Below are 27870 nucleotides of genomic sequence, written 5' to 3'. Positions count from 1 at the left end.
CTCCATGCCATACCTTTACATTGCTAAAACATAAACTTCCGGGAGCATTCGAGGAAGCACTTCAATGCCTATACACCACCCAAAAAGGGAGGGTTTCCACGGAACTCTGTTCTGTGGATCCCTGCTACAGTATACAGTTTCTTCAGAAAGTATACAGTTTCACACCCCTTGAATTTTTCACATTTTGTTGTGTTAAAGCCTGAATTTACTAGTACCCCACTGCAAAGCCGCAATGAGCCGGCGAAGCCAAAGCCTCTTGCCACTATTTTACCCATCACTATGGCACCAGTAGGTTAGGTAGTTGGTAGTAGGTAGGTGTAGTAGGTACCGTACCTAGTTCAAAATGACACCATTTGCATTCTGGATGAGATTAAAATTTATAAAATTTCCTTCTTGATTAATTCGGTGAATTCCGTCTCAACTTCGGATATTTCCGGCCGTGAAAAACTATACCCTACGGCCGCGAGATTTCTAAAAAAAGAATTCTTCGTCAATTTTAGAATATTTCACGCCGTTTTCAGCCTCCGAAACGCGGTAATAAGCTTTTTTGAAATATTTTTTCAAATGCTCGAATCTCATTGTTTCCTGTGTTTGGTGACGATTTTCGTTGAAGATAACCAGGGCCCATGTGGGCCTGGGGAACGAGGTTGGTCTTAAAGTATTTTAATTACAAATTAGAGGTGCATAAGATTGTGAATCAAAAAAAGACGCGTGAAACAAACTCCTATTGAACTTTTCCACAATTTTTTATGCATACTTCCGCATCCGCAAGATGGCGGCCTCCATGGATCGATTTGGTGCGTCAAAGCTTCGAAATTCTCAAGGGATCCAGCAAAATCTGGCTTTTCAACATAATACGTACGCGTTCATTCACAACACCGGCTTTGCCGGCTAAAATGGATTCAATTGCGATTTTTTTTGTCACTGATCTACTACACATAATACCCCAGAATATCAGTGGAATTTTATTTTTAGAAATTTTTACAAAATAATTAAAAATGAAACAGAAATATCTCATTTACGTAGGTATTCAACCCCCTGAGTCAATACTTTGTAGACATGCCTTTGGCAGCGATTACAGCTTCAAATCTTCTTGGGTATGTCTAGGTAGATGTGTGGAATAAGCTAAGATGTAGAAGGTTTTAAGCTTTTTTTGTTTTGTTCCACTACAAACCAAAGAAATACATATGTGGATACCAAAATATTTTTAAATTTCAACAATTTTCTGGAAGAAATGGTGAATTATTTGAAAATAGTGCAAGGGTGCTAATATTTTTGGCCACGACTGTAGAGACATCTCAAGCATGAACAAATTAAATTCGATGCACCTGAACTTAATTTGGAGTGTCATAGCAAAGGGGTTGAGTACTTATGTCAATGTTATATTTCAGTTTTTTCTTTTTAATAAATTTGCAAAACGTTATAAAATCCTGTTTTCTCTTTGTCATTATGGGGTATTATGTATAGGTCTGTGACAAAAAAAATCTCAGTTTATTCCATTTTATATTCAGGCTGTAACACAACAAAATGTGAAAAAAAAATCAAAGGGTGTGAATACTTCTTGAAGACACTGCATACTGGTAGGAGGGTTTTTCTGAATTTGGGCAGGTACTGGGCACACAATGACTTGCTATTTTCAAAAGGGCATATCCCAGAATACTGCTGAAGTGTGATTGAGTGAGAGTTTATCCACACAGTTAGCCTACTGTAATAGATCGCTAAATATAATTTTGAAAAAGTGTATCTCTTAGCCTTCAAATTGAAATTCCAGCAACAGCAGTCCGTGTCTCTAGTGGTGGTGGTAGTCGATCCCATGCTCTTGACATAGCATCGGGAAGCTAAACAAGTCGTGAGCATTTTCACGATGAGAATGACTCCTGGACAAGTCGCCACTCCATTTCAGGGTGTGGAAATTTCCGCTGATTAGCCGTGCGAATCGAACCCACACACCAGTAATGGCAATGCAACAAGGTTTTAGCCACTCGATGACCAAGCCGCTCACTTCTCTCGACCTCATCAGTAAATAGAGGAGCAGATCACGTGGTGGCTCTGCTGAATGTATTCATCGGCTCAAAAACTTACGATAAATGGCTTTTCCTAAACAGGATAACCACTGCAAAGGTTCGTCTTTGCTCAAATACACTGTCGAAGAATTTCCTCCAGGCACACACTGCTTCGCACGAGGTTACAAGACATGCGCTGCAGAAGCTAATTACCTCCACCACTGAAGATGGGCGGAGGTTATCTCATATGCGTTTGGAAAGAGATGGGAGTCATTCTTCTCAATTGTGATGAAACCAAAGACACTCAAACCATGTGACAAGAGCAACGTGTGTCATCCTTCTGCTTGGGATTTTTTATGCCATCACTCATCTGACCGTGCCATGCTTGTGTGATGATGCACTTCCTGATTTGTTTACCCAATATCGAATACGTGGCCTCCGCTTTCTCTCCTCTCATCATGATTATTGCACACTGCCCCCTTTCAGGTCCAGCACACTGGTGCTGGCCTGTAACCATCACATACAATGCATCCTTATCGGTTCTCTGTTTCTTGGAGCCATTCCACCCAAGGCACCGATTACTCACGAAGCAATTTGATACCTTCTCATCAGGGCTTACCATTCCTGTTTGCAAAGCACTGTGGTTCAGATACACTTCTCACACTAGTGCTTCTCACCACAGTGTGCAGTAGCCGTGCATTGCCTCCGGCTACCTTCCCGCAAAGTGCTGTGAGAACTTCTGAACTGTCATTCACCAATGGTGGAAGCAAGAGGACCAAAGCCAAGCAAGAGCCAAGCAACAAAGGCCATGTTATTATCCTTAATGTTTGTGAATTATTACCCTAGCGTGCGCGAAGCGAAAAGCGGGTTAAGCAATTGATTCACTTTGTCTGTCTGTCTGTCCACAAACGTTGGTTTATGACCGAGAACAACTGATTTCAATTTGATGTTATATTTTGAATGCGAATCGCAACATGAATCGGAAAATGAACCTGCAGTTTAGCAGTACTTTGGCTCTGAATTCGTCCCGATCGTGCGTGCACAGAGAGGAGTGAGATCATTTTTGGTCTGTCTGGTAGTCAACCAAAAATGGGAAATTATTGCAAGGAGGAAACTTATGGTTTTTAATGGTGTCTTAAATGACACAAACAACAGGTACGAAGAGCTTCTGTAACGTGTTAAATAAGGTGATGTAAAAGACGCTGCATCAATGGCAGTAAACTTCAGAAAAAAGTTTTTTTTCTACAACCTTTAAAATCTTTATTCTATTTCAATTTAATTGTTTACTTGAACACTGTGGGACACAAATCACATTATTGTCACTTTCAAAACCCTTCCGTTTAGCAGTAGTTGGACAAAATATTATGGCATTTTACATCATCTTGACCAATCAAATTTGCTGCTCACAGACCCCACCCATTTATTTTTTCACACGATTGTGTGGAGTAAGGTGTTCTACGAACTCTCCAGTTATTACCTCTGCCACCGAAGGTGCACGGATGTTATTTTTTCACACCTGTCTTTGTGTCTGTCTGATTGTCTGTTTGTCGTTCTGTTTGTCTGTCTGTCGCGTCGGTCAGATAAAGGACAAGGGGATTAATCCCCCCTTGATAAGGGGAAGGCCGACGTTGGAGATCCGCGACAATTGGTGTCAGGAGTGGCATCTCCAATCAATTGTCGCGTTGTACCGATTGTACCGATCAGGTCTGACCGACGCGATCCCGGGGGCTATAACGTCCTTCCCGGGCAGCGTTAAATAGGGTTGTTGGTCGAATTAGTCCTATTACCTAAGTACTAACGCTGACCGGAAACGAGGAAATAACTCTCGCCCGAATCACGGTGTTAGTGGACATGCCGAGCGAAGCGAGCCGCGATTCGGGCCGTTAACAGGTACTAAACCGGTCCGAGCGGTTCTTAATCGTGCCGCGTTTACCCATTGGAGGAAATGACTAGAATGATCGGATGAAGAGGAAACCAGGAAGAACAGGTAATTTATTAACACTTTGTACAATTAGAAAAGGAAAATAAAGAAGCGAATGTACAGGGAAGAGGAAGAAGCAGATACACAGGGCAGCCTTAATAACAGTCTTAACTTATTCCCTGGACACGGGCCCGTTCACTCTCAGGTTCACTCACATGGGGTTTGAAGATGGTCGGGTTGAGGGTCCAAGGGTCCACAGCTCGTCCGGTCCCCGACTCATACCGTGCAGATGGTGGAAGACGGCAGGCAGCTCTCCCCGTGGCGTAGGCGCGAAACGGACAATTATATCTCGGGGGATCGGTTGGCGATTAGATTTGGCGTCCGTGATACTTGTACCGGCGCCTTTATACGCGCGCCCGGTATTGTTACGATCGATGCGCCACTTCCCCAATGTCCTTCTGCACGCCTCTGCAATGCGTGCCGCGCGCCCGCCCTCTGTAAAGCTTTTTGCCACCGCGCGTCTCTCCCTCTCGTAATTACTCAAGCGTCTCTCCCGTAACTCAACTCCGATCAGGTCAAGCGTCTCTCTCTCCCCGCTCATAACTCTGATCAAGGCTCGTAACTTGTCACTGCCCTCCTCATAACTCGAGCTCTCTCCTCATAACTCTGTTCCAGGCTCGTAACTTGTCACTGCCCTCCTCATAACTGAGGTGGGGGCCTTGCACGAAGGGGTTATATTGCCACGACCCGCGAACCCTCTCGAATCTCTAGCCACACCCTGTCAGGCGATCTCGCCTCAGCCCTGATTGGCTGTTTAGGGCTTACCGGCTCCGCCTTGATGGCTGCTTGATGTGGCCGCACCTCCAGCCTTGCGCTCCGCCCCCTTTCCGGGCCTTACCTCGTGGCCTTTGGGCTGGTTTGAGCGGAAGCCCAACGAGTTCGCGAAGGCTGCTGGCAGCCTAAAGGGCGAGCGCGATGTACAGACTGGTTAGCGCTTAATGGCGTCGATTGAAGGGAGGCTGCAAAATGGACGAATGGGGCCTACTCTTATTTGTTCTACACAACGCAGATGCAACTATTGGGAATGGCCTTATCCTAAACACATACTAAGAAATAAGTAACGTCCTAAGGTGACCTACATGTTGCATATGGCCTATCTATGGGGTGCAACCTTTAACCTTTAATGATGTTACCTGTGTGGGTTCTCAAAATCGCAACAATATATAGATGTATAGATATAGATATACTGTAGATATATAGATATATAGATATAGATATACTATAGATATATAGATAAAAAGATATAGATATACTGTAGATATATAGATGTATAGATATATAGATATAGATATACCGTAGATATATAGATATATAGATATAGATATACTGTATATAGATATAAAGACATATAGATATATAGATATACTGCAGATATATAGATATATAGATATAGATATACCGTAGATATATAGATATATAGATATATAGATATAGATATACCGTAGATATATAGATGTAGACACAAACAACAACAACATGCATTTTAAGGCCATTTTCCCTGCTAGAGCGGGGGTTAGCCTTGTGGTCCCCATGACAATCTTCTCGATTTTGCCCTATTTTCTGCATCTCTCCTTGTTAACACCCTTGCCCGCATCTCTTCTTCCACCATCTTTAGCCAAGTCTTTCTCGGTCTTCCCCGTCCTCTACTTCCTTCTACATTCATTTCCATCACTCTTCTCAACCAGTCACTTTCATCCTTCCTCAACACAATTTTTTTTTTTTTTTCTATACAAGATCGAGACTCGTGAAAGAGCTAACATTAATCACACAAAAAGTCAAACCGACACACAAAACACAAAAAATAAGGGGAGCGGCAGACAAGATGGGGAGAGAGGGTTAAGGACACAAACACATCATTTGAGAGCAGGGACATCGGGAGAAATGTGGGAGGGGGAGGGCTTTGGGGGAGGTGGGAGAGGTATAAAACATATGAACACTGCAAGGACTTCCAGGAAAGAAGTTGGAATTTCAAAAAAAAATGTATCTGGGGTGAATTAGCGGGGGTAGAAAAGATCAAGGTTTTGGATGGGGGAAGATAAGAGATGGTGGTGAACAGCTGTTTTGAAGACTTGGAGGGAGGAGTGGGATTGAAGGGAGTGGGGGAGTTTGTTCCAGAGGCGGGAGAAAAGGGGAATGAAAGAGTGAAGGTGAGCAGAGAGCCTAGATTTTGGCAGTTTAACCATAAGAGGGTTGCAGGCAGATCTTGTGCGACCTGAAGGAATATTTGGGGGACAGAGCACAGAGAGAGCTGGGGGAGCAAGGCCGGAGAGGAGTCGGTAGAAGACAGAAAGACCACCAACCTGCCTGCGGTGAGTGAGTGAAAGGCCCTCGGAGTTAACTTCATCGCAGGAGATATATAAGGGTTGTTGCATTCTGTATTAGTGGAAAACAACTGCTGCACGTCTACAAAAGTTATTGCCGCTTCCTCTGGAGATGGTCCGTCAACATGACAATGCTGTTTGTCATGGAGTGGTGGCTTTACGAAATTCTGGCATGAAACAGCGTGCTATTGCTCGGCAGTATGGCATCACTCAAGGTCAGGTGTCAAAGATCCTGAAACGAAATGCTCAGAGGGGTGTCCCTACTCCAATACCGAGGCCAGGACGTCCCCGCAGAACCACAAGGAGGGATGATCGCCAGCTGCACCGGTTAGTCCGCAATGGCCGTACCAAGTCAGCTAATCGGCTTAGGGCTGAGTGGCAGCAACTGACAAATGTGCCTGTATCCAGAAGGCTAGTCAACCAACGACTGGTTCAAGCAGGCTATCGTGCCAGGCGTCCCCTGAGAAAGCCACGCCTGACCAGACAACACCGCCAGCGCCGATTGCAGTGGGCCAGAGAGCACCGTCAATGGCAGCCAGGACACTGCAATCACGTGATCTTCAGTGACGAGTCTAAATTTCTGGTCTATCGTCAAGATGGCCGCGTCCGAGTGCGCAGACAAGTGCATGAAGCCTACAACAAAGATTGTATTGTGCCAACAGTCCAAGCTGGAGGTGGTGGGGTGACCGTTTGGGCTGCTTTTCATGCAGGGGGAAAAACTGACCTGGTTGTTCTGAATGGAAACCTGAACCAGTTCAAGTACAGGGCCATTCTGGAAGAAACATTGCTTCCATTTGCTCGTGCAGCCTTTCGAGGAAACTTTGTCTTCCAAGATGACAATGCACGGCCTCATCGTGCTCGCATGATCCAACACTTTCTTGCTGACCGTGGTGTAGAGCATATGGAGTGGCCTGCCATGTCCCCGGATATGAATCCGATAGAGAACTTGTGGGCAGAATTAACGCGTCAAATCGACCACTTGGACCAGCAGCCGACCTCTGTGCGTGAATTGCAGCAGGCTATTGTCACTGCATGGCAAGCGATTCCTGTCCAAACCTTGGCAAATCTCGTGAACAGCATGCCTCAACGTGTACGTCCTCTCCTGAATGCTCGTGGGGGTTACACGAAGTGCTGAACTGTAATTTTACTGTCCGTAATCCCAGTCGTAATTTAACTTTTGTTTTTGTTAAAAAAAAATTTGGCTAATGTGCAAAATAAAGAGATACTTCTGGAAAACGTACAGAAGTTTAACACAGTACTGTCCATAAATTGAGTTCGATATCAGTTTACATCACTCTCAAGGATCAATTTATTTGTTTAGAAATGTCAAGTGTGGATTTTGTTTCTTTTAAAGGTCACATTAACAAAATCTAGAATAATTTCAACATAATTCCAATGAACTTTTGGTTCTACGACATCTTGAAAAGTACGTTCACCCACACAAAACAAATATTCCATATTAAATGCCAAGTCTGTATATAGATATAGATATAGATATACTGTAGATATATAGATATATAGATATATAGTGAGATATATAGTGATAGTGATTGTGTGTGTGTGTGTGTGTGTGTGTGTGTGTGTGTGTGTGTGTGTGTGTTGGTGTGTGTGTGTGTGGGTGTATGGGTGTGTGCTTGGGGTGGGGGGGTGGGTATGGGTGTGTGTTGGGGGGGGTGTGGGTATGGGTGGGGGTGTGTGTGTGTATGGGTGTGGGTGTGTGTGCATGTGTGCGTGTGCGATTTGTCAAATTTTATGGACATGTTCCAAGTGTTTGACTAACTTGTAATTCTATCATGATCTGAAGATAGGGAAGAAGTTGCTGCCACAATAAGAATTTAATGAGAGTTTCCAAACCAAGCTCATCCTTTGGGAGCACTTGCATGCACTTTCTGATTGTTCCTTTTATTCACCACCTCCGGAGTGGTTGTCCAGGTAAAACTTTAAATGATTGTAAAAGGATTTCCTTTTTTTTTCTGCCTCGCCTAAAATGATTTATTATTTTAGTTTTTCACAGTGCTTCTTTGTTCATGCTTTCCAAATGGGTCAAACATGGAGTTGACTATTATACATCATTAGAATGCTTACCCATCTGTAAATACCTGAGCTGTGAACTAGGCAAATACCTGAGGCTCTTACATCAGGAATTCCATTGAAATAATGGACAACTCAATGTTTTGATTGAAAAGCTAATTGTGAAAATGGAGCATTGAGAAATCAATTACACACGTGTCATGTTACCTTGCTGAATAATGTTTTTATTTATTTATTTATTTTTAATCACTGCTTGTTTCAATATCAGTACTGGTATTGGATTACCTGAAAAATATTAACGGGAGCAGTCTCGTTCATTGGTGTGGCATGTTGGCCGAAGCTGATGTGACCATAAAAGGTGGGTTATAATGTAGCAGAGAGGTCGACAACAAAAGTGCCATACTGGGTTGGCAGGTAAGTTCAGTAGTTGTTCTCCTTTTGAAGAGGAGTCATCTGGGTTTGATTTCCAACAGAATAGGATCGGAGTACTCACTGCCATTTTGGTGTTTCAGGGGCGAAGTGTTTCCCCACGAGGTACACCGTCCTTCAGAGCAAATGTCAAACCAGTTGTCCTATAGGGCAGCACTTGCTTTTGAACATTTAATCCTACAGTATCTTTCAAAAAAGCATAGTCGATCATGATCCAGTACCATGGTCAAATTCTACCATGATCCATGGTGTTCCAGTACCATGCTTTCTGATTTGCCGGCCATAGACTGCTCTCACTGTCTATAATAGAACCAGATGACAGACGGATGTCTGACTATCAGGGGGCTACATAGGGCACCAACCTCGAGCTTATGGATGGCATAATTAAACGATTTGTGCCTTTCGTTCTTAGCTGGATAACAATCTCTTTTGGAATAGGGGCGAGGTGAGGAGGATGATAACAAAAACGATTAGCAAACAATAACAAACAAACAACAAAATGACAGCACATAAAATATGATAAATTGAGCGATTACAGCTTCGAGTCTTCTTGGGTATGTGTGTATCAGCTTTGCACATCTGGATTTGGGGAGTTTCTCCCATTCTTCCTTGCAGATTTGCTCAAGCTCTGTCAAGTTGGATGGGGAGCGTACAGCCTAGAGCTGTGAAGTGCTGCAGAGACTGTTGTTCTTCCGGCAGGTTCACCATCTCAGCCAAGGATCTCTATAGTTCTGGTAGAGTGGTCATTGGGTCCTTGTTCCCCTACCTGACCAAGGCCCTTCTTGCCCGGTTGCTCAGTTTGGTCGCTCAGTCGCTAGCTCTAGGAATAGTCTGGGTACTTCCATATTCTTTCCATTTCCTAATGATGGAGCTCACCGTGCTCTTGGGAACTTTCAACACTCTAGCAATTGTTTTATACCCTTCCCCAGATCTATGCCTCCTCACAATTCTATCTCGGATTTCTACGGACAGTTCCTTGGTCTTCATGGTAGAGTTTCTTCTCTGACATGCACTGTCAACTGTGGGACCTTATATAGAAAGGTGTGTTTCTTTCTAAATCATGTCGGAACAATTCAATTGGCCACAGGTGTACTCCAATCAAGTTGTAGAGACATTTCAAGGATGATCAAAGGAAATTGTATGCACCTGAGCTCAATTTGGAGTGTCATAGCAAAGGGGTTGAATACTTACTTATTGATTCAAGACATTTCAGATTTTCATTTTTAATTATTTTGTAAAAGATATTCTAAAATAAATATTCCACTTTGACTTTTTGGGGTATTTTGTGTCGAACAGTGACAAAAAAAACTCGATTTAATCCATTTTAAATTCAGGCTGAAGCACAACAAAATCTGAAAAAGTCAAGGGGTTTGAATACTTTCTGAAGGTATTGTACCCGATATATAAATGTAAATAACCGATGGTTAAGTTCATTGTTCTGCAGTATATAAGGAAGATAATCAAGTTGTAGTCAATCTGTTGTTTCTCAAAACATCCTTGTCAAAATTCAAAGTTAAATGTAAGTCTTCTGAAAATAAATACATTATGTGGGTCATTTGTTATCACGAGCGAAATATAAAACTCTCAACCATGTTTCATCAGGTCTGAAGCTAAAGTTTATGTTTGTATTCACTATTTTGTATTCACTATGTTCACTCTTTATATTATATATTCACTACTACACTACTTAACCGGTTGTCCGGAACCGGAATCCGGAACCGGAACCGGTAACCGGAATCCCGGTTGGGTTCGAATCCTGGTCGATCGCTGAATTAACGCCAGGGGGGTTGACTCAGCCTGTCATCCTTCCGAGGTCGGCTAATTGAGTACCAGTTCACTGGTAATTCCCTGTTTGTCGTTAAAGGCGGCAAAAAGGGTTGGCGTCAGGAAGGGCATCCGGCCGTAAAACATTGCTTCAAATAGGGGACCGAAAAACAACAACAACCACGGTTCCTGAAAAAGGCCAACCCCCGCTTTGCGGGGAAAAATGGCCTCTAAAGGTGGTTTTTTTTTTGTTTTGTTTTTTTACTACACTGCTATATTCACTATTTTGTATTCAAAAAGCTTTTTGCATTGAGTAAAAGTAAAAATAATAAAATATTGGCAACACCCCTGGGCACACCTGATAGAAACAGTGAACCACTGGTCGGCGTGGATGCCCCATAAGATATGAAATGGCGAAGGAAGTGAATACCTATTTTGTGGGGACGAATCTGGACCTACTTTGACTCTTTCAAGACCTTCGCCAAGAGTCGATGAGCTATTGCCGGCACCGTGAACAACTTACAAATTACCACTCGAACTTCCTGTGTCGGAGTGGTGACCCTTCCAGGATTGTAAATAAATAAACCTCTCTGGTTCCCAATAAAACTACTTTGGCAGAACCGACACTATGTATAGAAGATGGTACATGAATGAATGAATAACTTTAATTATAATGACTAAAAATGTGAAAATAATAATTCATGTTCATCCTCGATAACGAAATCAATGTGCAATTTTACAACAGTAAATTGGTGAGAAATCCATATTGCCCTGAGGGCATTTTAACTCTACCTCAATATATGGATTGGTATCCTTGCAGACCAAACCATGCAGGGCAGACAGATTACCCTCCATGGTCTGTATGCTTGGGTGAAAATTTTGTTGTTGTCGCTGTCGTTTCCCTGTGACCCAGCATCAACGATGCGCTTGAAGGAGCTGTGGCTCCCACGTCGATCGAAAGAATGGACGCGACAAAAAGCTTGAATTCATCTGAGCTGCTTTATTAGAATCAAACACTCAGGCACTCTGGGAAAAACGTTTTACGGTCGGCAATATATATCTATTCCGCCAGGGGGTTTGCCCAGGCCTGGCGCCAGGGGGCGTGGCCCCGCGGGCCGGCTGCGGCCTGGCAAGCCGAGGGCGAGCCTGCCCGGGCGTCCCGACCGAGGCCTGGCAAGTCGAGCGCGGGCCTGCCCGGGCGTCCTGGACGAGCCCGGCCTGGTGATCGCTCCGCGTCCTTGATAGGTGCAAGGCGATTGTGTAACCCCAGCGGCAGCCGCTACACACGTCCCCCCAGAATCGACTTGCACCGACAGGGTCAACTTGAGGGGGGTCCTGATGACCCGGCCGAAGCGACCCCTGGTGGGTCGTGGGAGGGGGTCCGGTGAGGTGGTGGGCGGTCGAGTGGGGGGCACCGTGGACGGGGGGCGGCCTCGCCGCGGCGGGAGGGCCACCCGTGGTGGGTGGTCGACGTCCACGTGCGCCGGCTTGAGGCGGTCCACTGCAATCCGGTCCGACCTGCCGCCGATGTCGATGACGAACGACTTGTCGTCCCGTCGCAGCACCCGGAAGGGCCCGTCGTACGGCGGCTGGAGTGGCCGCCGATGTGCGTCGTGACGCACAAAAACATACTCCGCGGTGCGGAGTGCTGGGGGGACGTAGGACTGGGGGTCACCGTGGTGGGATGTCGGCACGGGGGCAAACCGTCGGGCGGCCTCCTGGAGGTCCGAGCGCTGGCGAGCTGCGGACCAGGGGCTGGTAGCGTCGGGCACGAATTCGCCCGGGACGCGTAGCACCTGGCCATAGACCAGCTCGGCGGTGGATGCCTGGAGGTCCTCCTTGGGGGCCGTGCGAAGGCCCAAAAGGACCCACGGCAGCCGGTCGGCCCAACCGCCGTCTTGAAGGCCGGCCATGAGCGCGGCCTTCATGGAGCGGTGGAATCGCTCGCACAACCCGTTTGCTTGGGGGTGGTAGGCCGTAGTACGGTGGAGCTTGACCCCCAGGTTGCGGGCGACCGCGCCCCACAGCTCGGAGGTGAACTGTGGTCCGCGGTCTGACGAGATGTCCGCCGGTGCGCCGAAGCGGGCGACCCAGGTGGCGATGAAGGCCTGCGCCACGTCGGCGGTGGTGGTGGAGACGAGGGGAACGGCCTCCGGCCACCTGGTGGTCCTGTCCACCATGGTGAGCAGGTGTGTGAACCCTCGTGATGGGGGAAGGGGGCCCACCAGATCCACGTTGACGTGGTCGAAACGTCGTTCGGGCACGGTGAAAGGTGCCAGCGGGGCCTGGGTGTGTCGGTGGACCTTGGCCCGTTGGCAGGCGGTGCAGGCGCTGGTCCAATCGCGGACGTCCCGACGAAGGCCGTGCCAGACGAAACGCGCCGACACCAGCTTCTGGGAAGCTTTCCGGCCCGGGTGGGAAAGGCCGTGGAGGGAGGCGAAGATGCGGCGTTGCCAGGTGACGGGCACGATGGGGCGAGGCCGGCCTTGGGAGACGTCGCAGAGCAGGACAGTGTCCGCGCAGGGGATGTCGGCCAGGCGGAGGCCCGTGTCCGCCGCCCGGAGGGCTTGCACCGTGGTGTCGGTGGTTTGGTCCGCCGCCATGAGCGCAAAATCCACGCCCAGGTGGACCGCGTTCGCGCTGGCCCGGGAAAGACAGTCGGCCACGGCGTTGTTTTTGCCGGCGACGTGCCGGATGTCCGTGGTAAACTCCGACACGGCGGAGAGGTGGCGCTGTTGGCGGGCCGACCATGGCTCCGTGACCTTGGCCATGGCGTAAACCAACGGCTTGTGGTCGACGAACGCCGTGAAAGGTCGGCCCTCCAGGAGGTGGCGGAAATGGCGGACGGCCAGGTGTAGACCGAGGAGCTCCCGGTCAAACGTGCTGTATTTGAGCTCGTTCGGCCGGAGCTGCCGGCTGAAAAAAGCGAGTGGCTGCCAAACCCCGTTCACCCATTGCTCATGTACGGCGCCCACCGCGTAGTCGGAGGCATCCGTGGTGAGGGCGATGGGAGCGTTGAGCACCGGGTGAGCGAGCAGTGTTGCGTCGGCGAGGGCCCGCTTTGAGCTTTGGAAGGCCGCATCCATTGCTGCGGACCAGGCGATGTCGTGCTTGGCCGGCTTGCCCCGGAGGGCTTCGTAGAGGGGCCGCATGAGTTGAGCAGCGCGGGGCACGAAGCGGTGATAAAAATTCACCATTCCCAGGAATTCCTGCAGGGCCTTTATGGTGCGGGGACGCGGGAAAGTGGTGATGGCCTCGACCTTGGTTGGCAGCGGCACAGCCCCGTTCTTGGTGATGTGGTGGCCCAAAAAATCAACGGCCGTCGTGCCGAAGTGGCATTTGGCCGGGTTGACGATGAGGCCGTGCTCGCTGAGGCGCCCGAACAGTGTTCGGAGGTGGAGGAGGTGCTCGGCCCGGGACGTGCTGGCGACGAGGATGTCGTCCAGGTAAACGAAAAGGAACGGCAGGTCACGCAGCACGCCGTCCATCAAGCGCTGGAACGCCTGAGCCGCGTTCTTGAGACCAAACGGCATCCGCAAGAACTCGAATAAGCCGAACGGCGTGATGACTGCCGTTTTAGGGACGTCGGCCGCCCTGACAGGTACCTGGTGATATCCCCGTATGAGATCAATTTTTGAAAAAATGACCCGTCCCGCCAGACGGGCGGAGAAGTCTTGGATATGCGGGATCGGGTACCTGTCGGGTGTTGTAGCGTCATTAAGACGGCGGTAGTCGCCACACGGGCGCCATCCACCCCCCGGCTTTGGCACGATGTGCAGTGGCGAGGCCCACGCGCTATCGGAGCGCCGCACGATGCCGAGGTGCTCCAACGCGTCGAATTCGGCCTTCGCAACGGCAAGCTTGGCTGGGTCGAGGCGGCGGGCCCTGGCGTAGACCGGCGGGCCCGTGGTTGGTATGTGGTGCTCGATCCCATGCCGTACTGCGACGGCCGAAAACGTCGGCCGCGTGAGGGCCGGGAACTCCGCGAGCAGGCGAGCAAACTCGTTCGCCGCCGGGACGGTGCATGCCAGCTCGGTCGGCGCGGAGCTGCTCAATGTGCATACCAGGGAGCTGAAGGTTTCAGCGTTGATTAAACGACGCCGTTGGACGTCCACCAGCAGTCCGTGTGCGCAGAGGAAGTCGGCGCCGAGCAGAGCCATGGGCACGTTGGCGGTTACAAACGTCCAAGCGAAGCATTGGCCGCCGAAGCAGAGGGTGACGTTGCGCGGGCCGAAGGTGCGGATAGTCGATCCGTTGGCCGCAACCAAGGAGGGGCCGCAAACCGCGGATTGCCTGTCCTGGTCAGAGGCGGGCATGACGCTCACTTGGGCGCCGGTGTCGCACAGGAAGCGCCGTCCGGACGCTTTATCCGTGATGAACAGTAAGTTGCCCGTGTGACTGTGGCCGGCGTTCATGGCAGGTAATGAACGCCGGCCTGGCCGTTTCCCGACCCGCCGAAGGTGCACGGGGGTCGGCATGTCCGGGCCTTCTGTCCGAACCTGGCATGATAGGAACACCACGCTTGGTCGGGTGGAGGCTTCGGACGTCGTGCTGAACGTGGTCGGCTCGGTATAGCGGCCGCCAATTGCGTCGGCAGTTCGGCCGTCGAACGCGCCGGGTGCTCGGGCGCCATGGATGGTGCATCAGGCGGCGGCGGGTCCCATGTCGCCGCTGCGATGCGCTGTCCCGCGGCGGAGATTTTGTCGGCTTCTCTGGCAAGGGCCCGGGGATCTGTGATCGTCGTGCTTGCCAGGGCGAGGCGTACCGGGTTAGGCAGCTGACGGAGGAACAGCTCCCGGAACAGGAATGCCGGAGAGTGCTCGCCGAGCAGCGAAAGCATGTAGTCCATTCGCTCGGAAGGGCGCGTGTCGCCGAGCTCCGGCAAATCGAGCAGGCGCCGTGCGCGTTCCGCCGCTGGGAGGGCGAAAGCATCGAGGAGAAGCTTCTTAATCGCGCCGTATTTGTCCGCGGCTGGCGGTCTCTCGAGGAGGCTCAGGGCGCGGGCTGCGGTGGCTGAACCGAGCGCAGCGACCACGTGGTGGAAGCGGGTGTCGTCCGCCGTGATGCCTCGCAGGGCGAACAGGGACTCCGCTTGTGCGAACCAAACCGCCGCGTGAGCCTCCCAGAAGGTAGGCAGTTTAAGGGCGACTGCCATGTCCATGTCGATAGGTCACCAATGAAGGAGCTGTGGCTCCCACGTCGATCGAAAGAATGGACGCGACAAAAAGCTTGAATTCATCTGAGCTGCTTTATTAGAATCAAACACTCAGGCACTCTGGGAAAAACGTTTTACGGTCGGCAATATATATCTATTCCGCCAGGGGGTTTGCCCAGGCCTGGCGCCAGGGGGCGTGGCCCCGCGGGCCGGCTGCGGCCTGGCAAGCCGAGGGCGAGCCTGCCCGGGCGTCCCGACCGAGGCCTGGCAAGTCGAGCGCGGGCCTGCCCGGGCGTCCTGGACGAGCCCGGCCTGGTGATCGCTCCGCGTCCTTGATAGGTGCAAGGCGATTGTGTAACCCCAGCGGCAGCCGCTACACGCTCTTCTTTCTTACACAGACAATTGTGTTGAGTTTTAGCGGTCGTTCCAATCCTGACAGCACCTCTCCCTCCATTCCCCCATGGTCTTCCTTCTGAATAGGTTTTAAAAAGTGTTACTGATTATGCATTCCTCATGTGGTCAAACCTTACGGCCCTTGCAATGAATATACTTAGTCCAAGTGAGCGCCACCCTCTTGTTTCCGCATTATCCTTTTCATAGGGCCTCATCTACATGGGAAAGCTGTTGAGCCAGACGGGCCTCCCACACACACAGAACCGGCGCCTTTCTCTTGGCTGCCCCAGTTTTTAATGCCCTGTTGTAACTGTGCCAACCCTCTGGTCTCTCAGCATTTGCCAATTGAACCAGCCAGCCTGATTTTTCTTTCTCTTCAGGTCACAATGTGCAATTGTGTAAGTTGAAACATATATGTAGAGCATCATATCCAAGTCGAATCCCAAAGTTGTACAGAGTACATTTGTAAATAAATAAGCATGAGAGCCTGATTAGTCACATAATTACACTTCAGCCTGGTCCATAATAAAGCAAAATTCAATCAACAATAGGCTTAGAGAACACATCTTTGTTCTGTATCATTGCAGTTTGTACAGCAACATCAACAAGAAAGAGCAATCAGAGATTGCAGACCCTCGCAATAAAATGTGTTTTCAGTGTTTTTTAAGGCTTTTGTGTTAAAACAAATATGGCGGCTGAACCACGTGACCGATTACGTCATAATTTTTTTTTCTCCACCAATTTATACCTATATTATGCTCAAGAAATTTCATCTTGATCGGATGAAGTTTTGTACTTGTTGAATTATGACGTCATAATGAAGGCAACTGTAACATCATCATTAACAGATGTTATTCCACATGGAGAGTTCTTTACAATGACCCATGTCTCAATTTTTTCTATTCCGTGCTTTTGGAGATATAGAGGTGCAAAAATTTTCGGTTTTTCCAAGATGGCGGCCGAACCACGTGACCTATGATGTCATAATTATCATTAAAATATTCTACAGGTGGAGTTGCACCTATGGTGAAAATTTCCTGTCAATCGGACCAACGGTTGCAGAGTAAATCTTATTTATTCTGTGCGGACAAACAAACAGACAGACAAATGAAAAATCACTTATAGAGTGACACTTGGCAAAACAGAACAAAGTAGCATGGCACTCAGTGGAGCATCCTTTTGACCTCAAAAATAATTAGTGGTTGAATTCAGTGACCTGATTTGCAAACCGTCTTCACAGTTTAAGTTAATCGGATGAAAATTGACAATTTTAGAAATTCGGCCTATGTTGACCTTTTGGCCTATGTTGACCTCAAAATTGTTGGTGATTGCTGTCAGTAAGGTGATATGAAAATCCTTTTCAAATTTCAAGTCAATCGGATGAAAATTGAGGATTTTACAAATTTGAAAAAATTGGTTGATCTTTGGCCTATGTTGACCTTTTGGCCGAAACTAATTCCAAAAATAGTTGGTGGTTGAATTCAGTTAGCCGATATGCAAATCCTCTTCAAATTTCAAGTCAATCGGATGAAAATTGAGGATTTTAAAAATTCAAAAAAAGTGGTTCACCTTTGGCCTATGTTGACCTTTTGGCCTATGTTGATCTCAAAAATAGTTGGTGGTTGAATTCAGTAAGCCAATATGTAAATCCTATTCAAATTTCAAGTCAATCGGATGAAAATTGAGGATTTTAGAAATTTGAAATGGTTGTTGATCTTTTGGCCTATGCTGATCTCAAAAATAGTTGGTGGTTGAATTCAGTTAGTCGATATGTATATCCTATTCAAATTTCAAGTCAATCGGATGAAAATTGAGGATTTTAGAAATTTGAAAAAAGTGGTTGACCTTTGGCCTATGTTGACTTTTTGACCCCAAATATATATACAGTATAGGATTTTGTCGGACCACGAACTCTACCATTTGGTGAGTTTCGTGAAGATCGGTTTAAAATTGTGTTCCTGTAGGCAAGTATAAGTGAGTGGACAGACCAACAAACAAGAAGACGTCATGCGGAGCACGATACTTGCAAAATACGCCCCACCCCCCTCCCCAAGAAAAAAAATTCCATTGATACAGCAAATTGTCCATTTCATCAAGATTAAAATTGACAATCTTGATCAAAGCTCGGGTCAATAGGATGATAAGTGACGATTTTTCAGATGAAAAATGATGACTTTGGAAGGTTGACCTTGAGTTGACCTTTTACCTTTTGACCACAAAAAATAGTTGGTTTTCCTATTTAGTGACTCAATGTGCAAATGCTGTTCAATTTTTAGGTCAATCGGTTGAGAAGTGACGGCTTTTTTAGATGAAAATTGATGATTTTTGAAATTGGACCTTGAGTTGACCTTTGACATTTTGACCTCAAATAGTATGTTTCCCAATTTAGTGACTCGATATGCAAATGCTGTTCAATTTTCAAGTCAATCAGTTGAGAATTGATGGCTTTTTAGATGAAAATTGATGATTTTTTTAATTTGGCCTTAAGTTGACCTTTGACCTCAAAATCAATAGGCTTCTCAATTAGGACGACTTATACAACGTGGTGAAGTTTCGTGACGATCGATTTAGAATTGTGACCTGTAGGCCGGTGACAAAGAGACAAACAGACAAACAGACAGACAGACAGACAGACAAACAGACAGAAGCACAAACGGAACCGACCAATATACTTGAAAAATCTTCGATTTTGCAAGTAACAAACACACAAACGGGAGTGATCAACATACTTGTAAAAAAAAAAAAAAAATTGCCAATTAACAAACAGACAAACGGACTCAAATGCAATACCCTTTCCTCAGGTGAGGGTAATAAGTACAAATAAAATAATCAGTTACTAACTCCGCAACCGAAGGTGGACAGATGTTATGTTTTCACCCCTGTTTATCTGTCTGTCTGTGAGCACAATATCTCAAAAGGTTATGGACAGATTTGATTGTGTTACAAGTGTTACAATATTTGATTGTGTTACAATTTTGATTGTGTTACAATTTTGATTGTGTTACTTGGGTGTGTTGCAAGGCCAAATTGATTTGATTACAAATCTTCGATCCAACAATTTTTAAGTGATTCGTCACCATTGAGAGATGGGGCCAAAAACGATATGTAGCATTACATTTCAAAAAGTTATGGATGGATTATGACAAAACCTGGTGGATGAGTTGGTCAGGTGACAAGAACCAGCTGATTCAATTTTGTTTCAGGTCAGGATGCAGATCCGGCCTATCAGTTCGATATAAAACGTAAACTGTTCAGCCTGGCGGAGGTATGCGCTCTACCGAGTGCCGTTCTAGTTAACGGTTGTTTTACCACTATAAAGCTGTGTATCTGAAAATAGCAGTTGTTTTTTAACCTACTAACTTTAAAATAAATAAAGTGGTTCCCCTTATGCCCCACTGTTGTGCATAAATCAACTCGTTAGCTTTTGTTTGTTTAGGTTGATTACATAAAACTTGCAAAAGACATGCACGCAATCAAACATAGAAAACTTATTGAGGAATCATTGCAGGATGAGATAAATTTGACAAAGGATAAGCATTCTTCTCCAGTTGTTTCTAATCTCCATAAACGATGGGTGTAGGAAGATGGAACAGAGTCATTTCAGGGCCCAAAGTATCCACCTTTTTATTTTGGATCATTAGTCAGGTTCACTATGTTTTTTCGTTCAAATTTTTTGGAGATTAGCAAAACTATACATTTTTGGAATATTCAGAGCATGAGGAATCCAAAAATTAATGTTGGCATTTGCGTAGACACCTTTGCAAAAATGACACTCAGGACAGTGATGAAGATCTGTAAAAGCATATTCCTGAACGGTATCGACCTCGTAGATCCTGTGTATAGGACTTATAGTTCAATCTGATACTAACAAGGCTGCTTTCTTGCTTTATAAACCCATACCTATAACTTCAAAGGACTTGCAATATCATGTATTATGTAATACAGTTATATCACAAATATAAAGACAATGGTTTTCAATTACCTTTGTTTGTTGCTTTTCTATAATCCTGAGCACTATTTTGAGGCCTTTATTGGATTCCTTGACCCAGAAAACATAGGATTAGCATATTTAATTAAGTTTCTAGGTTGACTAGAAGCCGAGATGGCACAAAATATGTATTTTATGGCGGCCATTTTGAAAATCCAAAATGGCGGCCATGCAGGTGTCTGTGCAAATGCCAACATTGATTTTCGGATTCTCCATGCGCTGATGATTCCATAAATGTACAGGTTTGCTAATCTCCCAAAATTTTGAACGAAATTATATTTGTTAACATCGTGAACCTGACTACATGTTTCTTTGCCAAGTTGTGATGTTTAGCTCGTATTGCTGAACAACAAATAGCCTCCAATTGTCTGTTGATACATACGACTGAGGAATCTTTATTTGACTGACGGTTCAGACTTCGTAGAACTTTCAGACTATGCCGAGGGTCCATACGACACCGACAGACAAGAGGAAGCCAACGGTCCAGACAACCCCGACGGTCCAGACAACCCCGACGGTCCAGACAACGCCGACGGTCCAGACAACGCCAACGGTCCAGACGAAGCCAATGGTCCAGGCAAGACCGATGGTCCAGACAATGCCGACGGTCCATATGATGCCGACGGTTCAGATGAAGCCAATGGTCCATACGACGCCGATGGTCCATACGACGCCGATGGTCCATACGACGCCGACGGTCCAGACGACGCCGACGGTCCAGACAACGCCGACGGTTCAGATGAAGCCAATGGTCCAGACAACAACACCGACGGTCCAGACAATGCCGATGGTCCATACAATGCCGATGGTCCAGACGACGCCGACGGTCCAAACAATGCCGATGGTCCAGACAATGCCGATGGTCCATACAATGCCGATGGTCCAGACGACGCCGACTGTCCACACAACCCCGACGGTTCAGATGAAGCCAATGGTCCAGACGATGCCGATGGTCCAGACGACGCCGATGGTCCAGACGATGCCGATGGTCCAGACGACGCCGATGGTCCATACGATGCCGATGGTCCAGACGACGCCGATGGTCCAGACGATGCCGATGGTCCAGACAACGCCGATGGTCCAGACAACCCCGACAGTTCAGATGAAGTCAATGGTCCAGACAATGCCGATGGTCCAGACGACGCCGATGGTCCAGACGACGCCGATGGTCCATACGATCCTGATGGTCCAGACAATGCCAATGGTTCAGACTAAGCCAATGGTCCAGACAACGCCAACGGTCCAGCCAACCCCTATGCTCCAGACAACGCCAATGGTCCAGACAACGCCGACGGTTCAGACAACGCCGACGGTCCATACGACGCTGACGGTCCAGACGAAGCCAATGGTTTAGACAACGCCGATGGTTCAGCCGAAGCCGCCGGTCCAGACAACGCCGACTGTTCAGACGATGCTGATGATTCAGACAACTGATTCCAGTCTAACAACTCTGCCATTAATTGATATTGCGGTGATACATGTGATACGGTGTATTTTGCGAATCTTTTAAATTTTTAAATGAAGTCCGCAAAATTTCTTTTCCATCTCCCATGCTTCCTGTGTGGAATATGTTTTGCAACAGAGGATTGTCTCTTCCTCTCTGCTCCAGCTGAATGTTTACATCTCTTTTGTTTGTCTGAAACTTGGGTTGTCTTGTTTGTATTTTTAAAATGAAATATTTTAAAAATTCATACGTTTGGCCTTCCTAGGATGAGATTTCATATTTTATCATGATTGTAGCTGGTGCTTTAACTGTAGCTAAACACTTTTCAATGTCATTCACATCTGTATATTGTTTTCACTTTGGGTGCAATGAGCTAATCAAAGCAACATCGGTATTCTCTTGCAGTTAATTTAAGAATTCAAGTGACCACAGTTCCGTTAAATGACGGTGACCGAATCTAATCCTATGACCTAATAACTTAATGACCTAATCCTATGAAACTATGACTGCACGTCTACATTTTCTTACATAAACTGGTTCAACCAAAGTGCCAAAAAATATATACTTTTATACCTGTTTTTTATTTTTTTCCTCCAGCTGCACTTTCTCCAGCTGCCTGTGCTATTGATTCCATGAAGTTTTCAAACAGCATTCCAATTCTTATGAACGACATTTATGTGATCACTTCCATAATAACAAGAGTAATAATTTTAGTGTGGGAAGCCTACGATATAGAAGGTGGCAAAAAATGAAATTGGAGTTTAAGTCTAATATCCCTGACAGTTCGCTGTTGCAATTGATGTGATATATAAACGTCATTACTCATTACCCAATCTTTAGCTTGCCCTCAGCTCTGCAGGCTCCTTGTGGGAATGCTACAGAGTGGTCAACAATCTCTGTTTCAAGCTTTTCCAATGCGTTCACCATATGTGAACACTCAGGGGTGGTTACGCTGGCTTATTTTGAGCTTTGTGTAAATGCAGTACAGGAGAAGTAGGCTTACTTTACAAAAAGGGCCAAGATTTCCTGTTTAAAATTACTTGGTTATGATTTGAGCCGAGCATTAGTGCATGGTGATATACTGTTGTTTAAATGGCGTCTTGCTTTTCTGAGCACAAATTAATCAGCAAAATATACGGGTTTTGCTAAAAAGGTTACCAGACCCGGTAGTGTAAATGGATAGAGCATCCGCTCAGAGTTTGGGAGGTCGGCGGTTCGAACCCCGGCCATGTCATAACAAATACAGTACTTTTAAAATGGTATGTGCTGCTTCCTTGCATGACATTCAGCATTTGAAAGGATAGGAGCATGGACAATCTCCACAGGTTGGCATCCATGGGGAGGAGGAAATTCCTCCTTTGGAAATGCCCCACTGAATGCGGTGAGAGAGGCTGTGCCATATGTTGTGGCGTCGCTGGTACCCAGAGTCACGCAGGAAGTGACGGCACTTCAGACAAGCTCAGCGGCTGTGTCCTTCTTGTCTGGCAGTCCTCTGTTGTGTCTCGTATATTTGTCTGTTTGTCCATCTCTTGATCTCGATAAAGAGAGATATTGATGTGGAACTGTCTATTCAATTGAAGAACATCAAAAAATACTCTCACAGCATCCTGGTTTCCGTAAGATGTGAAATGTGGTTCTTCATTTGAGTGCCATCGTTATATTTATCTGAACTTTTCACTGGATTATTTTCTTCTCAAATTTATATTTTCATGAAAGGCTTATTTTATGTTTGTTCTTACTCATCTTAGCTGTTAATTACCGAACAAGAGTAAGCGCTGGCAGAATGGCCTACGCCCGAGAGGTATGCCTACTCACCTTTGACTGGTATAGCCTGGGTTTGAATCTCAGCCCAGCTATAAACTGCCCAGTGTTTTGCAGGCAGGGTGGCAGATCAATATGTGCCCGTCCCTCGGATGGACGATAAAATGTATGTCCCATCTACTGGCATTAGTTGGTGGACGTTAATTAAATATTGAATTAATTTATTAATATTAAATATTGAGTTAATTAAATTAATTAAACATTAATCACAAAAAAACAAACGGACACGTAAAACATATAATAAAGGGAGCGGGAGACTAGATGGAGAGAAAGAGGGAAGCACACAAGTACAACAGTGGAGAACAGGGATATCGAGAGATCTGTGGGAGGGAGAGGGCTTGGGGGGAGGAGGCATTGAGGGCGGGGTGAGAGGTAAAAAAAAAACACATGGACACTGCTAGGACTTCCAGGAAAGAAGTCGGTATTTGCACCGTGTCCTTTACGACAAGTAGGCGAGTTATCACTGGCATCATGAACAAATTCCAAATCCCTGCTCTAACCTACTGGACACACTGCATCAGTGGCACAGCTGCGCCCCCAGCACATGATACTCCCCACAGCCATGGGCTGCTTACGGAAGAGGAAGACAGAGCAAGAGTGAAATTAGAGAAGATAAAATACCTTCGCTTAATGTTCATCCAAGCACGTCCATCTTTATTAACCACCATGTATCATGTATTAACCACCATTTATTAACCACCTTTTACCACCACGCAAGCATAAAAACCATGCATCTCCAGACTCGGTGTCCTAATGGTTAGCTGTTCGGTGGTTCAAACCCCAGCCGAGTCGTACCAAAAACCTTAAAATGGTATGTGCTGCTTCCTTGCTTGATGCTCAGTATTTTAAAAGGATAGAGCACAGACAAGCAACCATAGGTTGGTAGTAACAGCGCAGGCTTTGATGGGCTGAATGACGTCCTCCTGTGTTGAAGTTTCTTCTGAAGGAACTCATATTGATCATACAACATCAATTAGAGGAAAACTACAGAAATCTTCATGATTTTTAAAAATCCTTCACCTTTGAACGTTCTCATGCTCTTACCTTCACTGTATGCAACTTGATTTCTCAGCACAGGGACAAGACCGAGCTGAAGACAAGCTGAGCGTCGTCCAAGGAATTACTGCGAGGCAGACAGCATCGCACAGTGTCTACTTATTAACATGATTAACAGATTAACGGATTTCCTGCATAAGCGTACGTGTGATACATTCATAAGTCGATGTTTAAGCATGGTTTAAATTTCAAGTAAGTTGGAAGTGATAGGCAATAGGCTATGTTGATGTATCATGGTTTGCCCTCACACAGCGCACAGCTGTAAGTGGGGGAAGTGCCAACGCAGTGCAGGCCCAAGTGCCAAATACTAGTGGGGTCAAGCAATACTTGCCAACTAGGCCTCAGTTAGCCATTTGCATCGCTCATTCAAACCCATGAAGTTGCAAACATATTTCGTGAATATCAAATGCTACAAAGTTCCATTCCTCATTTAAACCTCAAGAAGGTTTAAGTCAAATAACAGTTGCAAATAGTAACAGTTGTAGCAGGTTTTCACTCGGGCACAATTCCATTATTATTGAGAATAACAAGACAAATTGTGCTTTTTCTTACATTTATTTGTGTGGCCTACATAAGTGATAAAATATCGTCGGTTGGTGTTTTAATCCCATTGCAAAAAAAATTGAAAACGGCATTTCTCCCTTTCAAGCCTGGTGTTGGCTTAGCGGTTCGGGTGCTGGCTTGGGATCCTAGGATCCTGGGTTCGAATCCCGGTCGATCGCTGAATTAACACCAGGGGGGTTGACTCAGCCCGTCATCCATCTGAGGTCGGCAAATTGAGTACCAGCTTTCTGGTAATTCCCTGTGTGTCGCAAGAGGCGACTAACAGGGTTGGCGGCAGGAAGGGCATCCGGCCATAAAACATTGCTTCAAAAAGGGGACCACGGTGCCCGAAAAAGGCCAACCCCTGCTCTGCGGGGGAAAAATGGCCTCTAAAGGTGGTTAATTTCGCTTCCAACCATGGGCTGCATACCTCTTACCTCATAATGAACCCTCCCCTGATTGGATAACTATAACCACAGCATAACTCTGACATCACTGCTTTCAGCAAAGACACCTATTTTTCATTTAAGATATATTTTCACACGTGAGGGTGCATGCTTTGGCATTGAATGTGGCCTTTGATCGTGTATGCTCACACGAGAATCTCCACATCGTACTTTATCTTATATTGTAATCGGCTACGTTTGTCTGTCTGTCCGGCGTCCGTCTGTCCGTGGTAGCAATGGTCACCGCATGGCAAAGTGTGAGAGCAGTGTCATTTTTGGCACCAGCACCTGGGGCCCTGGGGCAGGGTCAAAAGGTCAAATACCAAAAAATACAATTACGGGCACATTTTTATTGAAACTCTGTGTATGCAATCAACATTAGGGGGCGCATGAAATACGTAACGATTTTTTGGATCTGACCTGTTTCATGCCCCATGGGTGGGGACTTAGTGTCACAGGGGTCAAAAGAGAAGATTTTGTTTCAGTCAATATTTGATGTTGGGGCATCCTTGGTGGAACTTTTTGCCCTCTTTCAACTTTGCTGTAGGTGGGAAGCGTGAGGATTTGCGACGGTGCGCCATCGACTTCGCTGTTGTTTATATTTGTTTAACAACCATGGATCTTCATTCGATGTTCAAAAATAATGAATATAGGGAGGTGAAGTTTTCGTTGAAGAACAAGAGGAGAGGTTGGTAGAAATAGAAATGTGTACCATAAGAGAGGGGTGTGTGTGTGTGCGTGCGTGCGTGTGTGCGTGTCATCACTTCTCTCAGAAATGGCCGGACAGATCCTCGTCAAACTTTCAGAGGTTCATCAGAGAATGTCTGGGAGTGTTTTAGGTGGAAAAAAAACATTGAAAGAAGAAGTTGGATTTTTGGGGGTTTTTTTTTTAATTGCTCTATGCTGCCCAACTGCTCTATGCTGCCCTTTGTAGCTATTTGAAAGGTAATATTAAATGATCCCCAACCCGATTCCTTAGTGGGTGTAGGTGTTTTAGGCCCATACAAAAAATAGAAAAAATAATCGATTTCTTCATAATGCCAACAGGATTAGAATGACCGGGCAACGCCAGATACTCCTCCCTGCTTGTTGAAGATAAAAGCAATGTGTGCCAGGCATTAAGTGAATGAAAATGAATGAATGAATGATCGTTTTAAGGCCATTTTCCCCGCTAGAGCGGGGGTTGGCCTTGCGGGCCCCATGACAATCATGGTTCCCTGTTTGAGGCAATGTTTTTATGGCCGGATGCCCTTCCTGACGCCAACCCTTGGTCACCTCTTACGATGCGCAGGGATACGGTGTACCTATGCTAAACCGGGGTACACCCCGGGATGAAGTCCCGGTGTTAAGTCCACACACAGTCCACACACATTAAGTCCAATCCCAAAAAGAGAATGAGGGAGTGTCTGGTGCATGTTCCCAGCATAGTCCTGGATGATGAAGGCCACTCTGGTCAAAACGCCTCATTATTTTTGTCAGAAACCGTTTTGTCTGCACTTGATACATTTATCTCTTGTCATGAATCTTCCCAATTACAATGCCTTTCTATTTACTTTGAGGAAAAAATGTTTATTTCTTCTTCCTCCACATTTGATATGAAATGGAGATGTTTCGAAGTGTTTTCATATGAATGGTGGATTTTTAAACTTTGTTTTATATATTTTTCCTTCACTTGTTCATCTAATGATTCATTATTTTTCCGTGTAAAATTGTTTTATTTTCAGCTTTTTTCATCGATTCCAACTGCAATTTCTGTAAAGGTTTTCAGTCGAACCCTGACAGTTTCCCACCTCCTGGAATATCACAACTGAAATATTATTTAAATTGAACTTATTAGTAAAACCGCAGGTCCCAAACATCCAAGCATAAGGTCGTGCATCTCGCTTAATGTGAAGGTTTAATGATTGGTTGAGTCGATCACTTTCTCCTTATTATACTCTTATCCGAGCAACAAGACCTTTGAGGATTAACGAAGATGTGATTTGTTTGGAATTTTTCCTTCCTGAGATCCAGATACAACTGCCTGCCTTTTTCAGCTAATCCCTTAATGTGCATGCAGCAGCTTTGGCCGTACTACAGCTGAGCAGTGAGATCCCTCGGCCGATGTCACAAGGCCATGGAATGACCTTCAAGCCAAGCTCGTCGGCCCTTCCCTCTCCCCCTAACCCGTGCACCTACTTATTTTCTGCCTAGTAGCCCAACTTTTTCCTTTTTCCCTCCCTTCTTTCCTTCCCACTTCAATCATAATTGCAGCTTACTGCTTGCCTGGATGCGGTTATAAAGATGGACCCCGACTCACAGGTGCGGCGGGCAGGTGTACACGTCATCACACTGCTGCTACGTGGCCTTGGTGCAGATGCAACCCAGGTAACGAAAGACCTAACATTCAAAACGAGGTAGCTAGCTACATATATTCTTGTTTTTCTTTTTTGTGAAGAATGGTGGGATAGGTACCGATACTCCCACGAGGCCATTGTATAGGTGACATTTGATTT

General features: G+C 46.3%; 1 protein-coding gene and 1 long non-coding RNA gene across 2 annotated transcripts in view; one reads left to right on the top strand and one right to left on the bottom strand.

The window, feature by feature from the left end:
• LOC137435417 (uncharacterized) overlaps nt 1-24400 on the bottom strand; it is a 120029-nt gene extending 95629 nt beyond the window's left edge. Inside the window, exon 1 of the long non-coding RNA XR_010986071.2 lies at nt 24375-24400. This is a non-coding gene — a long non-coding RNA (uncharacterized LOC137435417). The remainder of the gene's footprint in view (nt 1-24374) is intronic.
• The window catches only part of TANGO6 (transport and golgi organization 6 homolog), a gene marked incomplete in the record, with an annotated part of 435716 nt that overhangs the window by 376732 nt on the left and 31114 nt on the right, over nt 1-27870 (top strand). Inside the window, 1 exon segment of the mRNA XM_078784327.1 lies at nt 27629-27742. Coding sequence (XP_078640453.1) covers nt 27629-27742 — 114 coding nt within the window.

This window comes from Myxine glutinosa, chromosome 9 (assembly GCF_964187855.1).
Source record: "Myxine glutinosa chromosome 9, kmMyxGlut1.1, whole genome shotgun sequence".
In the NCBI taxonomy this organism is placed as follows: domain Eukaryota; kingdom Metazoa; phylum Chordata; class Myxini; order Myxiniformes; family Myxinidae; genus Myxine; species Myxine glutinosa.
This window is presented reverse-complemented; position numbering and strand designations above follow the sequence as displayed.